Source organism: Toxoplasma gondii, chromosome IX (genome assembly GCF_000006565.2).
Source record: "Toxoplasma gondii ME49 chromosome IX, whole genome shotgun sequence".
NCBI classification, from domain to species: Eukaryota; Apicomplexa; class Conoidasida; order Eucoccidiorida; family Sarcocystidae; genus Toxoplasma; species Toxoplasma gondii.
This window is the reverse complement of record NC_031477.1, coordinates 3,286,125-3,308,028: the sequence shown is the minus strand read 5'-3', so window position 1 is coordinate 3,308,028 and position 21,904 is coordinate 3,286,125. Positions and strand designations below refer to the sequence as shown.

The 21,904-nt window shown below is 54.3% G+C and overlaps 4 protein-coding genes across 4 annotated transcripts; 2 read left to right on the top strand and 2 right to left on the bottom strand.

The window, feature by feature from the left end:
* Nucleotides 1-254: 254 nt before the first annotated feature.
* On the bottom strand, nt 255-4,825 carry TGME49_289560 (RNA recognition motif-containing protein). Its single transcript, XM_002368340.2, has 3 exons — nt 3,851-4,825; nt 3,115-3,328; nt 255-2,215 (listed from the first exon to the last, which is right to left on the bottom strand). The coding sequence occupies exons 1-3, from the start codon at nt 4,004-4,006 to the stop codon at nt 1,737-1,739; spliced, it is 849 nt and encodes a 282-aa protein (XP_002368381.1). The 5' UTR covers nt 4,007-4,825; the 3' UTR covers nt 255-1,736.
* Nucleotides 4,826-4,924: 99 nt separating this feature from the next.
* Nucleotides 4,925-11,333, top strand: TGME49_289550 (WD domain, G-beta repeat-containing protein). Its single transcript, XM_002368339.2, has 8 exons — nt 4,925-5,939; nt 6,258-6,478; nt 6,700-7,022; nt 7,506-7,602; nt 8,421-8,522; nt 8,901-8,969; nt 9,559-9,876; nt 10,300-11,333. The coding sequence occupies exons 1-8, from the start codon at nt 5,606-5,608 to the stop codon at nt 10,426-10,428; spliced, it is 1,593 nt and encodes a 530-aa protein (XP_002368380.1). The 5' UTR covers nt 4,925-5,605; the 3' UTR covers nt 10,429-11,333.
* Nucleotides 10,540-17,385, bottom strand: TGME49_289540 (hypothetical protein). Its single transcript, XM_002368338.2, has 2 exons — nt 16,383-17,385; nt 10,540-15,413 (listed from the first exon to the last, which is right to left on the bottom strand). The coding sequence occupies exon 2, from the start codon at nt 15,366-15,368 to the stop codon at nt 12,555-12,557; it is 2,814 nt and encodes a 937-aa protein (XP_002368379.1). The 5' UTR covers nt 15,369-15,413; nt 16,383-17,385; the 3' UTR covers nt 10,540-12,554.
* RPL19 (ribosomal protein RPL19) lies at nt 17,180-20,678 on the top strand. Its single transcript, XM_002368337.2, has 4 exons — nt 17,180-17,751; nt 18,888-18,993; nt 19,486-19,729; nt 20,093-20,678. The coding sequence occupies exons 1-4, from the start codon at nt 17,749-17,751 to the stop codon at nt 20,301-20,303; spliced, it is 564 nt and encodes a 187-aa protein (XP_002368378.1). The 5' UTR covers nt 17,180-17,748; the 3' UTR covers nt 20,304-20,678.
* Nucleotides 20,679-21,904: the final 1,226 nt, after the last annotated feature.

Sequence of the window (21,904 nt, the reverse complement as noted above, 5' to 3'; positions counted from 1 at the left end):
AAAGGTCCAAAATTTGGTGCCGCATCTTGCGATCGCCCAAATACGCAGACCGCAAGATTGAGGAAGACAGCTGAACGGTCTCGAGTTCCGCTGTCTCCCACAAATATAACCTTGAGGTTTATGAACCGGGACCCTGAAGTGTGCACGAGCTGGGTCGTGGCACAAAGTCGGTAACGTGAGTCCATTTCAACCGACTGTCTTTCATCTTCGGACATCTCACCAGGAAATGCGCTGGTGACTCTCGTACCGAGAGGCATGTTGGCATGCCGGTTCTCGTACTGCGGCTTACGGAATCCAAGCACATATTGTTTTGTGTATTGATGTGCTTCCTGACGGCATTTGCCGAAGCAATAGTTTTTATAGTTTAGGATCTCGGGACGATGATAAATGTCGGAACTGGCCGAGCCTGTTTAGTACGCCACAGTTTTATGCTAGCTCGAGTGTAACTTTCGTTTCTCTCCATCCGAGAAAGTGACTCGTAGAATAAAGCGAAGCAAACGTTCACACCGCGGAGTCTTATTCGTTTAAAGGCGCAATCCACATACAGTCTTTCTGACGTTCTGCTTCCAAAGCGTGTAAACAGAGGCACCCTAAACACCCGTCGTCGACCTCATTCTACAACATCTCCACTGTTGTCCTCCGACAGAAAATGGAAACCAAGGGACTGCTCGCGCGAAAGAGCGCCGACCGACGATTTTCTATCGGGCAGAGAGAAGGTGAAAAAACACTTCCCCCACTGCACAGATACGAATTTCAGCATGCACTTCAGCGCAGAATTGCGGGCGCCAAAACAGAAGTCTTTCTGCTGGGCGCGTCTAACCTAGTCGAAGGAAACTGGAGAGCATGTGTATCGGGAAAACAGACACAAGGCGAAGGTTCTTAGCGTTCTGAAGTCAAAACGTTCGATTTTGAGAGTTCGCGAAATGTCAGTTTGAAAACGAGTGAGGCTAAAGTGCAATCGTAACCAGTCCACACAGACACTCAGGTTGTAGAACCCGGAAACAAGTGCCTAACGACACAGTGTCACACCCCACTAAATACCACACTCAGAGCACTGCGTCATTCGCACTGAACTTGATCCGAGTTTCTCCTCCAGAATTGTTCGTTGGTTTCTATTATTCCGCGTGCTGCGGCTCCTTTGCTTCTCACAACGTAGTTGCTGCTCTGACCGAAGACCGAGAAGGCGTTCAGATTCTCTTTTCCATTCTTTTCTCGGATGTCAGCGAGCTAAGCGATGTTCATAAGATGGAGGTTTACCTCCCGTTTCAGAACCCAAAAGGAGAGGTTCACCATAGACGCTAATAGGACATTCTGAACGCGTTCGATTTCCCTCGTTCGGGCACCGTGTTACTACCCCGTACGGGACTTGACAGGCGAGAGTTATCCCTGCAGTCTTCCGAGACGACTCTTTTCACAAGCACCCTGTTTCTTTTTTCCGCGACTTCTCGCTACCTGGATTCCTGTCTGTTGATCCTCAGCGTCGCCTACTCTTGCACACGAAACGCAGAGACGCGCCTATCTCCCCAACTTCCTTCACTGGGTCTGCTATGTCGTCGTTCGCTTCAATCTTCCCCCTGTTTTCCGTGATCGTCTTCTGCTCTGCTTTCCTGTTCCTTTGCACTATCCTTACATGTTGTTCGTCTCCGCTTCCTTGACCGTCTTTCCTACGTTCTTCACTACCTCTTTTCCCTTCCCTGACTCTCATCTTCTGTCTTCGCTTTCTGTTCTTGGCGGACTCATCGCCTTCGCCCCGCGCCTTTGCGGCCTGGACCCTTGAAGAATCCGGTGCCTGCACCTGCAAACGGATTGTTTTCTCTCGCGTTTCTGCGCGAGTTGCCTCCAGTCTGCGCATTTCCAACCAGCTGCAGATACGACCCAAACGCGGCGCTGCCTGCGCTTGGCGCGCCTGCCTGGACCCCCAACGCAAACGCCTCTGTCGAGAGAACTCCAGGGGGCGGAGGCGGGACGCTTGCAACTGTCCTCGCTTTCACTACTCGAGACCACGGAGGCAAATTGTCACTCGACACCGAGACAAAGGCGCCCGCGACAGGCTGCGCTGGGAACAGGCCTGCCGCGCCTGGCATCGCATGCATCGGCGCATACACAACAGGAGTTTCCAGCGCTTGTTCTTCCCGTGACCGTTTACGGCCTTCGCCTCCTCGACCGACATCGTACTCCTCGCGATACTCGTCGCGCCACTGTCGACCGGTGAATCCTGCAAAGGCATTAATACCAACAAATCCCCTGGTGGCTGAGTATAAACACAGGCCCAATCCGACAGTCAGGCAAGGGACAGTGGCTGCTCTAAGACGCATGCTGTTGTGGAGCAACGGCACCTCGAGTTCAACTCCCTCGATCTTGTGGGGGAAAAGAGACTCGCTATCGTTGATAGAGATAGAGAGAGAGACTACGACGCAGGGATGCCGTGCAGACTAACAGGACACAGGATACTGCTGGCGAGCCGATAGTTCTCAAACTCAACCACACTCGTTTCCTGCGCAAAATAAGTTCTGGTCTTTACAGGTCTCTTCCTCCTTCATCGGATGACGCGCTACCAAAAACCGGTACCACGTACTTGGACCGCTCGTACACAAAAGTTGATTATCCAAACATAAACGATGAATGGAAAGCTTTCGCTGGCCTTCAGACGTATGAAGCGTCGCGAAGTCGCACACAAACAGGTCCATGCCTGTCTGCGGTTGTGGGCCTGCGTCGAACCTATGCATCTGTAGGTGTCTACGTCTATCAATCTGGACTTCCGCTGTCTTCAGTCGCTTTCTCGCTCTCTACAGATGCAGACCTCCACGCGGCAAGTCGTGCTATGAGCCGCAGACACCGAGGATGCATTGTCGAGTTCTTCCGTCTCTGAGTGTCTCTTTCCAGCTGTCCCTCTGGTGGGATGTTCCGGTCGCGTCGGATCTCTTTCCTCTCTCTCCTTCTACCTGCCTTTGTCCCTCGTTTTCTCACACGGCTTCAGCTCTTCTCTGTCTTGTCCTTTCTCTCTTGCTGCCCCCTTTTCGAGGACCCGAGTCCGCGACCTCTGCCTCCCTCACCTGGATCTCCATTCCTCTCTTTTTTCTGTCGTTCTCTTTCTCTCTCCGTGTTCCCTCTCACCTCGTCCGTATTTCCGGTCTCCGTCGATGTCTTCGCCACTGTCTGCGTCTACGCGAATCACACGTCCATCGCAGGAACATCCATTCAGAACGGCGACTGCGATCTGCGCGGACTGCGGACGAAAGAACTCGACGAAGGCGAATCCGCAGGGCGCGCGCGTTTGCCTGTTCAGACCCATCACCACTCGGCGAATCAGGCCTGCCTGGCTGAAGACCTGACGAGGAAAGAACGCCACCGAAGGAGACGCCGAATGGGGGAGAGATGTGAGACGGAGAACGGGGAGAGACTGCGGAATCTGGAGACACCCGTCACTTCGCAGCTGTCGATGAAAATGCTACTTCCAGAGTTTATCTCCTAGGACACTGCCTCACGCAAAGAGACACTGCAGAGAAGAAGAGAGTGTGGAAGACAGAGGAGCAGCAAGGACGGGGAGAGAAACGAGGGGAGCTGGATAGAAAAAGGAAGAAAGCAGACATGCAGGCATAGAGGCGGGACGAAGGAAGGAAAAGGGGCGCGTCTGGAGGAGACCCAGAAGAAGACGACCCGCAAGAGCATCATCCGAAGAGAGGCGCGAGAGGAGAGAGAAAAAGACAGCAAGATGGCCAACACGGAGACCGAAGAGACAACCTTCGCATCGTTGAGATGAAGGAGACGAAAGGACGCCGTGAAAAAGAGGAAACGCTTGTCTGTTGACGAGGTGCGTTTCTTAGCAACCCTGCGATGCAAGCAAACGTACTTCGTAGAGCTCATCTTCTGTCGTAGAAAAGTTCAAGTTTCCAACGTACACGACGCAGGAACGCGAAACTTTCTCCTGCCAGTCCTCTTTGCTCCTCGCCGTCCGGCGATCGTAGTAGGTGTCGCGGCCTTTGATGCTCGCGTAGAGGCGCGACATGGTCAAGACGAACGCAGAAAACAGGAGAGGCAACGGAGAAGAAAAGGAGAAGAGAAGGAAGAAAGGGGAGAGAAAGAAGAGGTCGTGGAGGAAGAAGAGTAAGGAAGATAACGAAAGGAGGAGGGAGAAGAAAGACAACGAAGAGAGGCGAAAGGACTCCGGCGCCTAAGAAGGAAAAAGACCGGAGGGTGGGGCAGACGCAGAGAGAAAGAAGCGAAAGGAACGTGGAGAATGGGAGACAGAGACGGAGGAGAGAAGAGAGAAGAAAGAGGAGACGTCGAACATGCGAGAGACCCTCGCGAGAGGGCGAAAAGACGGAAACGGGGAACGAAGAATAAGAAGGGCACAGACAACAGAGAAGAACCGGAGCTCTCCCAACGACTGCAGCAGAGAGGCAGTCGAAAAAAGATAAGCAGCTGGACTTTTTCTTCCTCTTTCTTGGCAGTGAAGAAGAGCAGAAACAGGCAGACGAAGAAGAGGAAGCGTACGCCTCGAAGGAGAGAAGCGAGGATGCCAAGGATGAAGATGGTGAAAAGCAGACGCGAACAAGAGAGAGAAGAGAGAGAACAAGAAAGAGAACAAGAGAGAGAACAAGAGAGGGAAAACAGGAGAGAAAAGAGGAGAGAGGACAAGACAAAGAACTAGAGCGAATAAGAGAGAACACGAGAGGGAAAACAAGACCTAACAAGAATGAGGACAAGAGAGAACTCGAGGGGGAACAAGAATCCGAGATGTCGGAGAGAAACCGCGGCAAAGACAAGAATGAAGAAGGCGACAAGAGCACCAAGACAAAGAGATTGCCTGTACAGTGTTGCCTGGTCTTCCTGCGTTTTCTCCAGAGATGTCGTCTGCTGGAGATGATGTGCAAAGAGCAGCAGCGCGAGAGAAAACATGACTCTTTCTCTCTGAGCGCATGCACCGGTCGCCAGCTCCGCTTTCTCAACCTGCCCGTCTCTCGTCCCTGTTCTGTTCTCTTTTCCACTCTTCTTCAGAGCCACTGATTCTCCGTCAATTTCCCTCTTGCTCTTTTCTTTTCTTTCTTCCAGACTCTCCTTCGCAGGGCGTCGCGACGGTCGCGCGCTCCGTCAGAGTGGCTCTTGAGGTCGAGTTCTGATTCGCCGGCGCCAACGAGGCTTTTCCTTTTTTTGTTTCCTCGTTCCAGTTTTCTGTTTCGTTTCCCTCTTGTTTTCTTTCCTTTCCAGGGTGCCGCGCCAGAGAAAGAAAAACAGTGGAGGCACTCGAGGCCAAGGACCCCATGGGTGTGGGGCTACGAGTGTTGACTCTTTTTGTCTTTCCTTTTTCCACTTTGTGTCTCTTCACCGGGACCCAGTTCTGTTTTCTCAGAAACGAAGAGACGCGAAGATAGTCATCTCATTCCCTGTCCTGTCGCTCCCGAGTCTTCTCCCCGCTCCAAGATCCTCTGCCTGCTTTGTCTCTTTATTGTCTCTCCTTTGGCATTCTCTGCATTTCCTTCTTCCATCTCTTTCCTTTCTCTTCTTTTCTCTCTCTGCCTTATCCCTCTTCCTCTTCTCTCTCTTCGCTTTCTCTCCTTCCCCTTTCCTCCTCCTCTTCTCTCTCTTCGCTTTCTCTCCTTCCACCATGGCTACAGAGTCGCGGAGCACGATCAGCGCTGTGTGCTGGGTTCCTCGCGGCAAGGCTGCACTGAATCCGACGTCTTACGTTCTCGCGTCTCAGGAGCTGTCGGAGTTGCGTAGCTTGAAAGATACTTTGATCAAGAGCAGAAAGCAAGGGAACTCGAGGGCATCGTCTGAAAAAGAGCGAGGCCGCGCGCCGCCCCCCGACAGGGAAGAAGCCGAAGCAGAATGGGAGGATGATGATGGCGAGAGCTCAGCGGACGACGAAGCTGAGTGTCAGGGCGGCGAGAGAGAAGCTGAACAAGATGTAGACATGGACGACGACGAAGAAGAGGAAGGTGAGACAGCTTCTCCGATTCTTTTGCTTTGTTCCCAGTTCCACCACTTTCCGCCTGTCTCTGTTCTCTTCTCGTCCTACTCCCTCGTCGCTGTTTTTCCCCCCCCAAAACTTCTCACCTCTCTCTCCCGCTGTCTCTGTGTGTTCGTGTCTGGGGCGCTCCGTGTATGGCAAGACTCTCTTCCCTTCTTACCTTCCGCATGTCTTCTCTGCGCAACGGAGGCGTTGGTTGGTCTTGCTGGCGCTGCTTGGGCGTTCCCGGCTTGCCTCTCGTTCGCGCCGTTTATGCTCCGCCTCTGGACTGTGCGACTCTGTCCAGGCTCGCAGTTCTTCGGCGTCTTGAAGGAAGATGGCGCCGCGACGCTGAACGACCCGTACCTTCAGATGGGAGAGGAAGACAGTGACGAAGAAGAAGCAAACATCATTCTTCCGACAGATCTCATTCTCGTCGCCGCCACTGCTGAGCACGATTTCAGCTCTCTGGAGGTGTACGTCTACGATGAAGACAGAGGGAGCTTCTATGTGCACCACGATATTCTGGTAAGGAGCGATGACGGGGAGGGAAACGGGAGCGAGGGCCGATTCTTTCAAGCTCCCTTCTGTTCACGAAGCAAGGTGGAGGCGTTCTGCCGAGAGTTCGAGTGCTTCCCTCTTCTTCCTGCTTTCTGCCGCTTGCTTCTCTCTTCGCTTCCTTCATCTCCATCGCTTCTCCCCATGCCTTCTCTACCTGTGCTCTTCTCTGATTTATGCGCCTTCACTAGACGGGAGGCTTCCCCCTTTGCCTCGAGTGGCTGAGCACGAGCCCTGCGACCGGCGGCCAGGCGAACCTGGTCGCGAGCGGTTCGTTCGATCCCGAAATCAGCATTTGGAATTTGGATGTCTTGGACCGCGTCGACGCTGTCTGTACACTCGGCAAGAAGAAGGAAACGGCTCTGAAGCGCGGGCGCGGAGACAAGAAGAAAAGACGGCAGAAGCAGACGCAGAGTGGCGAGGCGCAGGGAAGCGCCGCCTCCACTCACAGCACCGAGAGCAACGACTCGCACGAAGGCCCTGTCATGTGTCTCCATGTCTCTCCCATCAAAAGGTAAATTTCAGGAACGGCGGACCAGAACGAAATACCGACAAGAACGAAACAGACGGGGAGAAAGAAGACCTCACGCGGTCTCAATTCACCCCCTCAATTACATGCATTTACTTATCCACTGACGTATCTATTAATCGACATATATATATATATACATATTATATATATACATATATATAATATGTATATATATATATATATATGTATATTTCTTGGAATCTGGAGAAGTATATGTGTAGATGTGCACTAAAACTAAGTGGCGTTGTGAGGTTTTTAAAATTCGCTCCTTTGTCTTGACGGTTGTCGCGGACCTTCGCGTACTCGCCTTGGGGTCTCCTGAGTAGTTGATTTTTCCAGTCTCGTCTACGCTTGCTTAGGAGGTAGTCTGCCGCAGCCTCGGTCTGCTGCTGTGTGAGTGGCAACGACCCTGGCTACTGTGACCAGTAACGATCCGTCTCTCTCGGACTCGCTTTTCGTTCTCAGTCAGATCCTCGCGAGTGGATCCGCAGATGAAACAGTGCGGCTCTGGGACCTGACGAATGGCGCATGTCTCCACACATACCGGCATCATCAGAACAAGGTCAGAGACAGCAAACAAGAAGCTTCTGACGCAGTTGCGCCTCCAGGCGCTCAACCGTACTCGCGACGATTCGGCGTGCAGCTTTCTTTTCCATTTTCATGTCGGTTTCATTTGTTCTCTCTCCGCCTTCGTCGATACGCCTCTCGATGCGTACCCGTCGTCTCACTGCTCCGTGGTGTGGTTGTGCTTATCTCTCTCTGTCTCCCCCATTTCGCTCTTTGTTGTCATCTATGTTTATCTCTTCATCGCTCTATCCTGATCTTTCTATCCTCCTTTCTCTCTATTCTGTGTTCATCTCCATCTGTTTATCTATCCATGTCTCCGTGCCTCTCTCTATCCACCCCTGTCTCTTTTTCTACCCCTGTTTTGTCTCTGTCGCGACCTCTCTATCTCTCTCTATCTTTCTCTCATCATCTCCGTATCCTCCTCCACCTCGCTCTCTCTTTCTCGCAGTTTAACGCCTACGCAGTTCTGTGTATCTGTGTCTCTCTTCACCTCTCTATGTTTCCACCTCTGACTACACGAATCAATCTGTGCCACCGCTCTCTCTCTTCCTCTACCGTTGTGTATCTCTTTCTACATCTCTCTGCATGTCTGTCTGCCTGTGGTTCTCTCGATGTCCTCGGTGATGTCTCCTCGCGACTGCTGCCTGTCCTCTGTCCTTCTCTACAGCCTCAGCGTTGCTGTCGCTTCTCTTCGTTGATCTCGTTAGGAAGCTCTTTTGGTTTCGCCGTTTGCTTCGTCACTCTGTTGAGAGTCGCGCGCGCTCTGTGAGTCTAACGTCTTCCACTTTCTTCGACGAAATGTTGCATATGCAGGTCCAAGCGCTGCGCTGGCACCCAGTGGAAGAGGCGGTGCTTCTCTCGGCTTCGTACGACCGCCGCGCCGCTCTCGTTGACGTGCGAAAACCTGACAGTGTGGTGAGGCTTAAACATTGACCGCCAAAGAAGAAGAGGGGACAGGCAGAAGGGACCCTTGAGGCACTGAGCAACAGAGAGGAGGAAATGAAGTGACAAAGAAGGACACTGAAAGGAGGAGGCAGAAACAGAGAGCGACGTGGATGAAAGGAACGACAGAGAGGGACATGCAGGAAGGGGGAAACGGAGAAACGACAGGAAGAAGTCAGAAAACGAAGTGACGGCTCTCAGGCAAAGCTGATGTTCTGAAGCGAGTGAAAGATGTGCAGTTTCTGCTTTGAGGACGCGGCTTTCTGGCTGTGTTGTTTTTATCTGTTCAATGCCGTTTCATAACATGGAAACGCGACCGCGAACTCGGCGGCTTGTGAATTGCCTTTGCAGATGTACGCGCCTCTGAAGGCAGACGCAGAGGCCTGCTGCTGGGACCGACATCGGCCAATGAATTTCTGGGTAATCCTCGATGGCTCGTGACCGCCACCTCTGGTCCCAAGGAAATTCCATCTCTGCATGCAGTCGCGGCCTCTCTGTGTTTCCAGCTCATCGGCCCAGAGCCAAACCTTTTTCAGAGAGGGGCGCCTCAGACCCAGACTCGGACATCTGAAGACACAACGAAGCCACACGGGGGCATGTGGGACCAGACGAACGTGCAAACAAATGAAACGTTCATTCAGACACGTAGCGCATGCAAACAAATACCGAAACGGATACATCATACTTATATATATATATATATATGTATATCTGTATTCATCTGCACCACAGGGTGTGCGTTTATGCATTCGTAGAAAGGCTAGGGTTCTGGTGTGACGGTGACCGTTCTCTCGCGGGGAGCTAAAGTGTTGAATGTTTCTTGTATTGCTCATTGATCGCTCGACCTCTGGGGAGAAGCCCCCTTTGCAGAGGCACGGTAGAGTGTACAGACACCGCGACGTGATGGATGCTACCTGCGACTGGTGGAGGTTTTGTGTGTCGATACCCCCCGCGTTTACGTTGGACATGTTTTCTGGGTTTCTGGAATGTGGGCCTCGCGCGTCTTTAGGCGTCTGCGGAAGACGGCAGCATTTGCTGCATCGACGTTCGCAAGCTGTCGAACTCCTCGGCCTCGTCGAAGGACTCTAAAGCTGCAAACGCCGCCCTCGTCTGGTCTCTGCGGGCCCACAAAGGCGCCGCCTCCGGTCTCGCCGACAGCAGCATCAAAGACTTGATGGTAACGAGTGGCATCGACGGAGTGGCGAAACTTTGGCATGTCACGGGCGCGGCCTCGGGGGTCGCGGAAGCTGAAGTTTCTGCAACCTGCGGCTCTGCGGCAAACAAGTCGGGTGCTCCCTCTCTTGTTTTTGAAAGAGACTTAAAAGGAGTAAGTCTCACTGCACCACTTAGTCTGCTGCATGGGCAAAAGGTTGCAACAAGCTCTCTCTCCATATGCATGTACATACAGATTTATGTGTGTATATGGATTCACGTTCACACCGACGCAAATAAATACACACATATATGCATGCATGCGTTTCTATATAGTGATTCATGGATTGGTGTCGGAGTTGTATTTGGAATGCGCCGCTTCCTTTTCTCTGTTTCGTTGGTCGATGGTACGACGTGATATCTGGCAAGCAACAAATTGGTTTTTTGTTCTGCTGATTCTGTGAAGAACGGAGAAACAAACGCCGTCGGCATTTCGAAACAGCTGTGGGGCTCTGCTCAACTCTTCGTCGGCTTACACACGAGTCTCGCGCTTCGCCTCAAGTTCGCGCGGGTCTCTGCGGTGTTTTTCTTCTTGCAGGGCCCTCTGTACTGCTGCCAAAGCAATGAAGATCTACCTAATGTCCTCGGCTTCGGCGGCAATTGCGTCGTTCTGTGGGACATCACTGACACAGATGTTGTCAAAAGCGCATTCCACCTCAAAGGCTAAATGACAGCTGTATGCAGGTGCCTCCAACGCAGATCGACATATATATATATATCTACATATGCATATATTTTCATATATATATATATATATATATATGTACGTTGTTGCGTAGGCGTTTGTGTATACAGTCGGGTCGAGAGGAGGATCGTGGTGGGGTACATGGTGTCAACCAAGGGCTCCCTAACTTAAAACTGAGGAGTCAAGTAGGTTCAAACAATGCAAGGACTAATTATGTCAATCTTTGCATCTAAGTTGCTACTCGGTTATACGTGTGAGACGCTAACTTCCCGAATAAACAGTCCTTTTCATTGGAACACACTTCCTTTCTCGCTGTTAGTATGATTTCGAAGCATCAGAAGCGATGTAAACAGCAGGCGGCGCGGGGGACGAAGAGGGGTTGTGGAAGGGTGTACGTACACGGCAGAACGCCGAATGCAAGGCATCTCCGGTGTTTGAGTCAGGACTGCCGCGAGAGCCATCTTTTCTTTGAGATAGAATCGCGCATCCAACCAGCGCTTCTCTTGTTTACGTGCTCTCTTCTTCCGAAAAGGTTTTCCGCGGAGGTGACACTCCGTAGGTATCACACCCACGCAGCTTCTGCTCGCACCTATATATATTTATATGTATATTATATGTATTTGAACAGGACCATAGAAAAAAGCCGAGAGCGAAACGAACTTACGGAGCAACTTCTGAGTTCTTGAAAAAAGTGATCCTTGTGAGTGGTGGCTTTCGCCGATCTGCATGCTCTCTCTCGCAGCAAGAGTATCTATGGATATAACCAACGACTCCTCAGCTCATCATTGCTACCACGTAAGGTAGAGCCGCGAAACGTGCTGCCTCTCGCTCAGACCGAATGTCCACAAATCTGTGTCGCCACACCTAGCTCTAGCCCTATCTATCCGTATATTCCGTATATATATATATATATATATATAGATAGATAGATAGATATGTATGGGTATCGCAGGCACATGCGAACACCCGGGTATACATTCTCGGAAGCATCCACACACAGACGTTCCCCAGGTTCTTTTTACAGGAAGTCCGATCCGTTCGACTGAGGCGCGCTGAAGCCATCACTGTTTGGACTATCCTCCGGTTCCTCTCGCCAGGCCTGCCTCATGACAACACCCGAGACGAATCCGGCGTCCGATACCTTCGGCTCGAAGATCCCACCCGTGGTGTGCCCGTCTAGTGGAATGCTTTCACGATTATTTTGGACAAGGAAAGACAGTGTGTCTGAGTTCATATTCAGACGGGAGTAATTGTTCGACATATAAAACGATAGGGTGGACGGGGGGGTTCGGTGTCCTTTCGGCCGTAAAAAATAAGTCTCCCCCTTTACCTCAAACGCTTGTTTTCTTCTCACCTAATCGTCACTCGCTCCTTTCCTCGCACCCGTAACGGCGCTCCTACTCGCGCTCACGGCATTTGTGGTCCAAACCCAATTTCGGCGAGAAAAAACCAGAGTCGCAGCACTCAAGCACAATCATCTGCTCCTGCCAGAGACGGCGTCTACCGTGAGACGCAACTGGCGACCCGGGCAGAACTTTCTCGTCGCGACCACTCGTGGTGTGTATATACAGACACGTGGTCTGACATTGTCACTTTTTCAAAATTGGAGCAACGTGCGAAACTGTAACGCGTGTACATGCAGAGAACCTCAAACCGGTGTGTTGGGCTGTGTTTACACCCGTCACATTTCAAGACGTTCCCTGGGGATTTCGGCGTTTTTCCTGTACTCGCCGCCGACTCGCCCGCCTCAGTCCCACCCTCCCTTTTCCGATTTTGTGTCGGCGCCTCCGCCGCAATGTCCCGGCGCCGCGTCTTCGCGCCTCCAGGACTGTCTTGTGCGGCTCTGGATTTGATGGATGTACCACACCGACACACTTCAGCATAAGTCAACCGGCTGGTAGCACCCCTTCACATTCTTGTCGCGCCTGCACGCGACAGCAGCCACGCACAGAAAGGCGAGATGCCAACGCATGTCGTTCCCTTCCACGCAGCGTCCACGAACGCGTTCGTCCGCGCTTTCTCAGAAGTCTACAACACCCTTCTTCTCGCACTTCCGGCCGGCCCCCGAGACTTCACGGCTCATCGCCGGCCTTCGTGCGCAGGCTCCCTCAGTTCTTGTCCCCCGTGAAGGGCTTGGGGATCGGCCCTTTACTGGCGCCGGATGCCCCAAAGCCCCCGGCTCTGGAGCCCAATCCGCGGCCCATGGACGCGCCCGCGAAGCCCCCGAGGCGGCTGCCGACTCCCCCCAGGCTCCCGGCGACCGAGGCGCCTCGGAGGCCAGCAGCGATCGTCCCCGCAGGGAAAAGGCCGGAAGCCATCGACCCCCTGAAGCCCGAAGCCACGGAGCCTCGCAACCCTGCCGCGAGCGTGCCGGTCACGCCGCTTCCTGGGCCGCCCATGACCGCAGCCGCGAGCTGTTGAAGTCTGTCGAGTTTCTGTTGCTCCTCCACGATGATACGTCGTTTCGCGTCAATGTCTCTCTGGAGGTCCCGAACGGCCTTCTCGACGAGCGTGAGGCGGCGCTGGACGTTCTGCAGCTCGCGCTCGGCGTCCTGAAGCCGCGCCTTCAGCTGGCGGATCTGCGTCTCAAGCTCTCGAACAGTCTCGTTCGCAGCCCCGAAGCCGCTGCCCAAAGTGCTGCCTGCGAACGACGCGGATGTGCCGCCGATACCTCCAAAGAGCGACCCGCCCGCAGCCGAGGCGCCCGCGCCCGCGAGGCCTGCGCGTCCCGCCAGACGCCGCTCCGTCATGAGACGTTGCTCGAGTTGTCGGAGGTCCTTCTGCAGGGTCTGGACCACTGCCCGCGCCTGTTTCGTCTCCGCGTCCGCCTCAACTTGGTCGCGCTGCTTCGCCTCCAAGTCCGCCACGAGGCTCATGACCTCGGCCTCGAGACGCTCGAGAGTCGCGGGGTCGGCGAGAACGCGAATTTCTCTGTGAAGCAGGTCGAGCTTCCGTCGCAGGTCCTGGGTCGTCTGATAGCGCTGGTGGAGCGCCGTGGACGCCACGGAGACTTGCTGTTTGTACCCTGAGAAAAATCGGGTCATTTCCGCGACTGGCTGTGCATTCAGCTGTGCGAGGGCCTCGCGGGACAGCGGCGCCGAGTTCAGGCCCTCCATGAAGACGGCCGCAATCTTCTCCACGTTCGAGACGTCCGCGTTCAGCTGCTTCACGTTCTCGCCTTGGCGCTCCAGCGTCACCTGTAGGTTGTTGAACTCCGCCTGGAGGCTGCTGTACAAGTCCGCGAAAGTTGCGCGGTCCTCCACGGCGCTCTTGGCCGTGTTGAACGTCTGCTCCTCGACATGCGCGCACGCATCGAAGAAGTCCTGGTACCCTTGCTCCAGTTCCTGGGCCTTGTTTTGGATCATCGAGTACTCAGCCGCGAGCTTCTCCGTGACCGCTCCGAGGTTCCCCACCGCTTTCGCTTGGAGCTGCTCCAATCGGTAGGTCAGCGCGAGCAGCTTCGCGTCCGCTTCTTGCTCGAAGCTCGTCACCTTCTCCTTCGACTCCGCCACGTTCACCTGGTACGACCTCAAGTACTCGCTGTACCCCTGTTGCTGACTTTCAAACAGTGAACCGACTGGCGCCGTACTCAGTGCGGTGTCTGCGCGGCTCAAGAGCTCCTCAAGCTGCGCCACCACATCCGCTATCTCGGCGGAACGCGTCCTGATCGCGATCGCCGCCTGCGCGCCTTGCTCCTGCGCGAGGCCCGCGTGCTGGAGGACGAGGAACGCCTTCTGAATCATCGCCTTGTCCCCGTCCGCCTGCTCGAGCTCTTTCTGCTCCTCCGCGACCTTGTCGATCTGCTGGTCGATGGAGTAGAAGTTCGCACCGATGAACTGCAGCCCCTCACTAAGAACCGCGATGCCCGCCTTCGCCTCTGTCAACAGTGCGCTGACTACTTCGTATTGTTTCTTCCCGTCCTCGAACCGGAGCGTCTCCTCCTGCAACTCACGCAGCGCCTGGTCCAGCTCCGCGTGCTGCTGAGCCCTCAAGTGACTGATCTTCTTGTCATACGTCATCTTGTGCTCCTCTTGGTACTGCTTCAGTCGCGTGTTCGCCTCGTCCACGATCGCGCTCACGTCCGCTTCGTGGCGGGCCTTCAACGCTCGCAGCCTCTCGTTTGCCGACTCCTCGAATGCCCTGTCTCGCATAGGCACTGCCACCAAGCTCGATGCAGCTGCCGGGACCCCCTCCGCCTCTGGTTTCGACGCCTCCTTCGCCGGGCTCTCCGCCTGGGGTCGTGCCTCCGCCCCGGAGCTTGACGCATCGGATCCCGTCGGCTCTGCCGGCGCGGGCGCCTCAGTCGCGCTCTCTGGCGCAGGCCCCTTCCTGGATCCGGAGTCCTTCTTCTTCTTTTTCATCGCTTCAAAGCGACGGGCGGCCGCTTTGTATCGCGCCGGCAACTCCACCCGCTTCCCCAGTACCCGGGAGAACAGCTCCTGCGCCGCGAGCACCAGATGAACACCTCGTTCCTGGTACGCGTCCGGCAAGTTACCTTCGTTGTGACCAGCTGCCTCGACGAGCTGGAGGTACCGGTCGACCTCCTCCGAGAGCGTCTCGAGCTCCAGGTGGCGGCCGGACCGCCGGAACACCGACTTCACGTGTTCGTACTGGAGTCCGAAGACCGTGCATAGCCAGCGCGCTCCCGTACGCCATCCCTGGTTCGCTGCGCGCTTCATTGAGGCGACCAACCCTGCAGCCTCGGCTGGCTGGAGTCCAGAGAAAGACGCGAGAGACGCAGGGGCGGGAGACAGGGAGGGCGTGGAGATGGCGACAGCGAAGGCCGCCAACGAGACGACCATGCAACCGAGACGCCACGGCCGCGACTTCGACGCGACCGGCGCTGAAGGACTCCCGGCGTCATGCGACCGGACCGCGCCGGTACTACGCCCCCCGCTCTTCGCCATGGTCTTGTGGGACATGACGACCACAGTGTGGCCGAATCAAACGATTACCGCGGCGATGACCTGAACGCAAAAAAGAGACAACAGTGCTCGAATACAGGCGGCGTCGGAGGCCTGCGAGACTGTCGGAATAATCCGAACGGAACAGCACGGAGGCGCCAACGGGAAAATCCATTCTGAAAAAAATTGAACGGAGAAGATGTCGGGGTCGGCAACTCGGCGGGCAAACAGAAATGTACGTGTCCGCTGGACTGCGCGCGAGTGCGTCGGACGGAACCTGCGACTCTGGGGGGCGGCACAAACCTCCTTTCCACGGTAGCAACCACCTGGATGCGGGAAGAAGACTCACTGACAATGCGGAAACGATTGTGCAACTGGACTACAATGAAATTGCCCTTTCTACGTGGTCGAGGGGGGTTGCGGGGCAAGAGAGTGGGCTACCCTCCCTTCGGGGTCCGAATTGGCCCTCTTTCCGACGCCGTTGCTTTTTGTATTTCGTATGGCGCGCTGGCATTCACGTCCGAGCGACGAAATGCTAGGTGCACACGGAAAATCGGGGAAATGGAAAAAGCAAACTGCCAAAATCTGGTATGCGCTCTTCCGCGGTGAGTGTGGCCCCACTTCGCGTGCTAAGAGTGTGAGTTCCTGGCTAGAAAGACCACGTGTACATACACCTGAAACAGATGTGCGTATCCGCTTCCACAAATCATTTTCACGCCAGAAAATTCCACGTCGCCGGTCATCGAAGACTGTGAAAAAATATCCCTCGCGGTCTGCCGCCTCACACCCGCTTCCAGGTTCTCGTCTCTCGCGGTCTCCAGAGCGCGGTTTTTCCCGGTCTTTCCGATTTCAGTAGAAAATCGGAGAAACGGCGTCGTGCAGGGACACGGAGAAGGCAGCCAGACCAACGCTTTGAAGCAACAGTCAGAGAGAACCACGAGGAACTGCCCGAGTGAAAGCTCGAAACCGGCGGTTCGAGTGAAGCCCCGAACCAGTGCTAAGCACGGTTTAGGTGCGCAATCCAGTGCCTACCTGTTTTGCTAGAGTTTCAGAACGAAATTGTCTGTGCTTCTGCTTCGTTTCAGAAGCCAAGCGCGGCGCGTGGCCGTCCTCTCGACGCCTTCTGTCGCCGAATTGCTGGAACAAGTGGCGGCATCCGCAGAGGACGGGAACTGCGATTCCCGGTAGTTTCACGTTGCGCTTCTCCCGTTGAGGAGACGCGAGAACGCAGCGCATGGATTCACCGGCATTCGCCAACTCCCACACAAACAATAATGCCAACGAGAAAGAGAACCTGTACGTAGTGTGCAAAAACCGAGAAGTTCCGCACTGGAAAGTCCGACGGTACACGTCACCGCAGTCGCCAGCTTTTCGTCTCTCTACCACATTGTCGATTCGCAAATTGCGTCTGCAGCGTACTGCAGCGGAAACCGCGGAGAGCGCGCCCCATTCACGCTCTGCCGCAACTTGCCTGTCGACAGCTCTCTCTGGACCGGCTGTCCACGCTGCCTTGCCGGAGATCAGGCTCGCTCCCTAAAAAACCGACTTCGAGTTCGCCGTGTATCCGTCGCCTCACAACCGCTGGCGCTGCGACGGCAGCCCTGGTTTCTCCTTGGCTGAACCCCCGGGCGGCAGACCTCGAGGGCGATAGAAAGACGAGGTGTCGAAAGGTGAGCGTCTCGCTTGCAGGTCTAAAAAGCCTCGCCGAAATGAAGGCTATCCGGCTTGTCTGTTTGCGGTAGGCTGCTAAAAATGGTGTCTGCGAGGCTGCGCATTTGTGCGTATGAATACCCGAACCATTTTATGGCCTCTCGAGTGCCTCTCAGTCTCGTGGCATCATTGTGTGTGTGCCTCATTGAGAAACGCATGCGCGCGCGGCTGGGTGGGTGTCGGTCTATTTTCGAGGGGCGCCGGTATTTAAAGTCACAGCTCGCGCTCGGTCTCTGTTTAGGGGGACATGACCTCGGAACATGGCCAAGATCATCTCGCCGTAAAGGTGTGGAGAGAGGCTGAAACGGACTTTTGGACCAGCCACTGCGGATTTAGACGTTAGGAGAAACCACTGGGACGAAGGGGACGTAGCTCCAGTTCCTGGGGCGCACCGGCGCGCCGCACACGAGACTCTTGCGGCGGCAGTTCGCGTGGCAAAATTGCGAGGCTCGGCTTATACTCGAAACAGGGATAGAGGGGAGGGATCCAGAGAGAGGGGGGAAAGGAGGCTATTCTTCTTCCTGCTTTGCCCGCAAGAAACGTAGAGTGTGGCGGACTACATACACTCTACTGGCCGCGCCCTGCTGGAGAGACAGTGCCGGTTCCGTTTGGAGAGATTTCCAGGTCCTCAGCCACTTACCCTTTTTCTCTTCTCTGTTGCGCGTCCTCCGCTTCGTCTTCGTCAAAAATGGTGAGTCTTTCACGCTGTCGAGGAAACGAACAGTTCTTTGTCGTGGCTGTGGCCACTGTCGCAGTCATCCCACACTGGGTTCCGTACGCCGCGCATTTGCACGGGGAGTGCTGCCAGGATCTACGTTTTCGTCTCCTGTCTTCTCTGCTCTCGCATCGTCCCCATCTCTCAACGTCTTTTCCGACGCTTGGGAGAAAGTGAAGGGCCGTGGGGCATGGGGAAATCGAGAAACAACGCGATGGGGAGACGGACATGCATGGCGCGTCCCGCGTGCGGCGAATAACGTTTTGTGCGTTGCTGGATTTTTCGTGGATTCCTCACTTCTTTGTCGCCTCTTCTGCGGGAGGGTAGCTCCTCTTTGGGAGTCCTGCTAAGCTTCTGCAGAGAGTTCCTCCTCTCTGCCTCTGCTCCAGGGGGTCTCGCGAGAGTATGGCGCGATACAGCCCCTCCAGACGCTGAGGCCGATGTGCAGCTCGCCGCCGCTCGGCCAGTATCCGTTTTCGTTGAGACTGTCGGAGAAACGCCGGTGACGGCATTCACAATTTTGATAAGAGTGTGCAAAGGCGGGAGATGGGGAGTGAAAGGGGAAGGGCCAGTTTGTGTCGCGCGCGAGACGGGCGCGGGTGGGTGTTCTATATTCATTTGTCGTGGGTGAAGTCTGGCGGGGGGATCAACAGGAGGAAGAATCAAATCGATCAGTTGTTTCGTCGAACTGTTTCACTGTTCCCTGACATCCCTGCCGATGTGGAGGCAGCTGGGGTCGCGCGATGCTGACTGCACCCCTTCGCTACGTAAATGGAATGTAAACCACGGAACGGGCATCGGAAGTCTCGTTTTTGCCCAGATTCGGATATGCAGGCGTCTTTGACTGCGCTCTTGACCTTTTCTTTCCTGTTGCGTTACCTGGGTGATAGCCTCGTCTGCATTCGGGAAGCGTTTTTCGTGGACTGTGTTAGACTCCAATGGTACGGTTTCTATTTTCTGTGTCTCCCCGACCCGATCGCTCTTTTTCGCTGCCGTTTCTTTCGCCGTACTCTCCTCTTTCTGGAGGCCGTCTTCGTTCAGGAGCGGTGTCCGCTCTTCCGTCTGCCTTAATTGTCCTTTCGGCTCTGTGTGGATGTGGATTCTCGTTGCAGTCTCTTCAACTGCAGAAGCGCCTGGCGGCGTCCATTCTCAAATGCGGCCGCCGCCGCGTTTGGATGGACCCGAACGAAGCGAGCGACATTTCGATGGCCAACTCGCGTAAGCGGCAATTTTGTCTTTTTCGGTGCCTCTATTTTTCGAGAGACTCCCTGTAGATACGTTGCTTCTGACTTCATATGGAACGTGGCTGCACATCGACTCCTGCGTCGTCTCTCTTCTCGATTGAGCGAACCTCTTCAGGCGCCCCACCCGCGTGCCGTACCCCTCATATCACAGGCCGTTTCTCTTCTCTTAACGGATTCTCTGTAGGACCACCAGCTCCTCTCTTTACATATTGTTGTATGTATATCCAATGTTTATAGATTGACCTCCATGTGCTTATCGGTATGTTCGTGTGTGTGCGTGAATATCGCATGCGGAACATGTGGAGAATGGAAACGGTTTTTGTACCGCGTTCCACCCGTTCTCATGCGTACGCCATTTGAGGGACCTGGCGATCTGCTGGGGCGTACAGACACGTAGCAGGCTGTTTTGCATCCGAGAGCGTCGACAGAGGCACCTGCTGTCTTTGCGTTTCCGGCTGTGTCTCAGGCTTCAGCATCCGCAAGTTGGTCAAGGACAACTTGATTATCCGCAAGGCCGTCGCCGTCCACTCGCGCTACCGCGTGCGTCTGTACCACGAGGCCAAGAGAGCAGGTCGACACATGGGCAAGGGAAAGAGAAAGGGTACTCGAGAGGCAAGACTCCCCGCTAAGGTTCTCTGGATGAGACGCCAGCGTGTGCTCAGAAGGCTCCTCAAGAAGTACAGGGACAGCAAGAAGATCGACAAGCACATGTAGGTCCTCCGCCGCAGCGAGCGGCAGGTGGTTTCCGGCTCAGGGGTGCACCGCAGCGGAACGGGTCTGCGATGTACGACTGTGTAGTCCGGCGAATCCGAGTCGGCGCATGTGACGGCGACTTGGGGAAGCTGCAGATGTCATTTCCTCGTGTCGAGAGAGAGAGAAGAGTGGACGGACCGCTGGGCAAGGGAGCGACCCGTGTATGATGCGGCTTTACCTTTGCGAAGGGTCTGCGACAGTTTCCTTCCAGAAGATACATATATATAAATATATAAATATATGTATGTATGCATGTGTAGACGTGTACACGGAGATGCATGTATTTCGGGTGTCTGTACACTCGGTCTTTGGGTTTCCAGGTACCACAGCATGTACATGCGTTGCAAGGGTAACCAGTTCAAGAACAAGCGTGTGCTTATCGAGGCGATCCACAACGAGAAGAACTTGAAGCTGAAGGAGAAGGCCCTCCAGGAGCAGCTCGAGGCTCGCAAGTCAAAGGCTGCGGCGCAGAAGGAGAAGAGAAGAATGAAGGAGTTGAAGAAGGAAGCCGACTCGCCTGCGTCTGCGTAAAGGAGCCAAGTGTCTTCTGGATTGGCGAACTCTCGCTGTTGCAAACCGCTCTTCTCTCTCTTCGAACTCCGCGTGTCGCGTAGAGACTTCACGTTTGTGAAGTGCCTCTCTGTCTGTGTGCATGTGGAGACTCTTCGGTTACGACCTCTCTTACGTTACAATCTCGTTCGCTTCCCGGCGCACTGCTGCGACCCGCAACTCAGGATACACCGCATAGCGTAGCGAGAAAGAACTGAGCTGTCGCAGTCTCCGAATCGCTGCCTCGCAATTTCGATCGCGACGGCAGTCAGTTCCCAGGAACGGAACAAGATCCACCAGTTTCCGTATATTTTTATAGAGGTCTGTGTGAACAGATACAGATGTGTCATGCACCGAAATACGTAGAGACATAGAGATGAGGACAGAGAGGTCCTCTCTACAGAAGTTTCGTTTCTACCATGCACAGTAGTACGGAGCATCGGATCGTTGGATCAAACAGTTCACTGCGAAGGAAAGATAAACATCGCTTTCCATACAGTAGCAATACATGCTTGCATCACATATATCGAGACATGCGAACATAAATATATATATATATATATATATATATAATATGTCATGTATGTGCACATAGTTTTTCTATGTAGAAGTAAGGAGGATCTTTCTTTCGCCACCGGATACTTCGTTTGGAAATCGTTTTTATTGTTGAGATGATGGTACGGCAGGCAAAATTCACGACGAAAGAAATCTGCCCCCCTTTCCTGAGATAGGAGAGTTCCCTCTCGATGTGACATTGAACCACCGTGGCAAATGCTGCGAAAGTGCAACACTGAGCTTTAGACTGCCCGTTTTTGTCTATTCTGGAAACGCCTCAGAGGCTCCAGGTACTTTGAAGGTAAAGAACACTGGATCCAGCAGCGCGTGTCTGTCACAGTGTAGTGTCGCAAGCGTAGGCAGCTGGGGCTGCGAATGTGCGCTGAATTTCAGTTCCCGGACTAATTTGACTCCTCAGTTGCAATATCCTTGGCACGCTGTCATGTGTGTTGATATCATTTGCACCTAATCTTTCACATCTGTACACGTTTATTGCGTATAGGCAGATAGAGGTGCCAGGGATGTCCAAGTCACGCAGACACAGCTGTACCCCTACTACCATCTTTTTGTCGGTAGGCACACTGTCGTTTGAGCGTGTGAAAAAGAGCAAGTATCCACGGTTTTTCCCCGGAAATCCGGAAAACCCAGACGTGTGGCGATGCCAGCGGCAGCTTGTACATACAGACCGACAAAAGAATGGAAAGCGCAAGCTCGAAAGCGCGACTGAGAACTGGCCTGCAGAGCATACGCAGCTGACGCACAATTCAGTCACGCCACCATCGGCTCCACCTCGGGGTTCTGGCTGCGTCTCAAAGCGATCAATCATTCGAAGAGCTTTCTTGTTTACTTGCAATGAGTCGATGGAAAGTGCCGACCTTTCCACGAATAGGTTGTTTCCGCATCCGACTCGACACACTTGCTCCTAAGGAGAGTCGCTGCTGGGCGCGACGAGAGTCTGTCGAGGTTCAAGGACGGCTCAGGAGCCTCTTGACCAAGAACATGGGGGCCTTTCCCTAAAAGGGACCTTC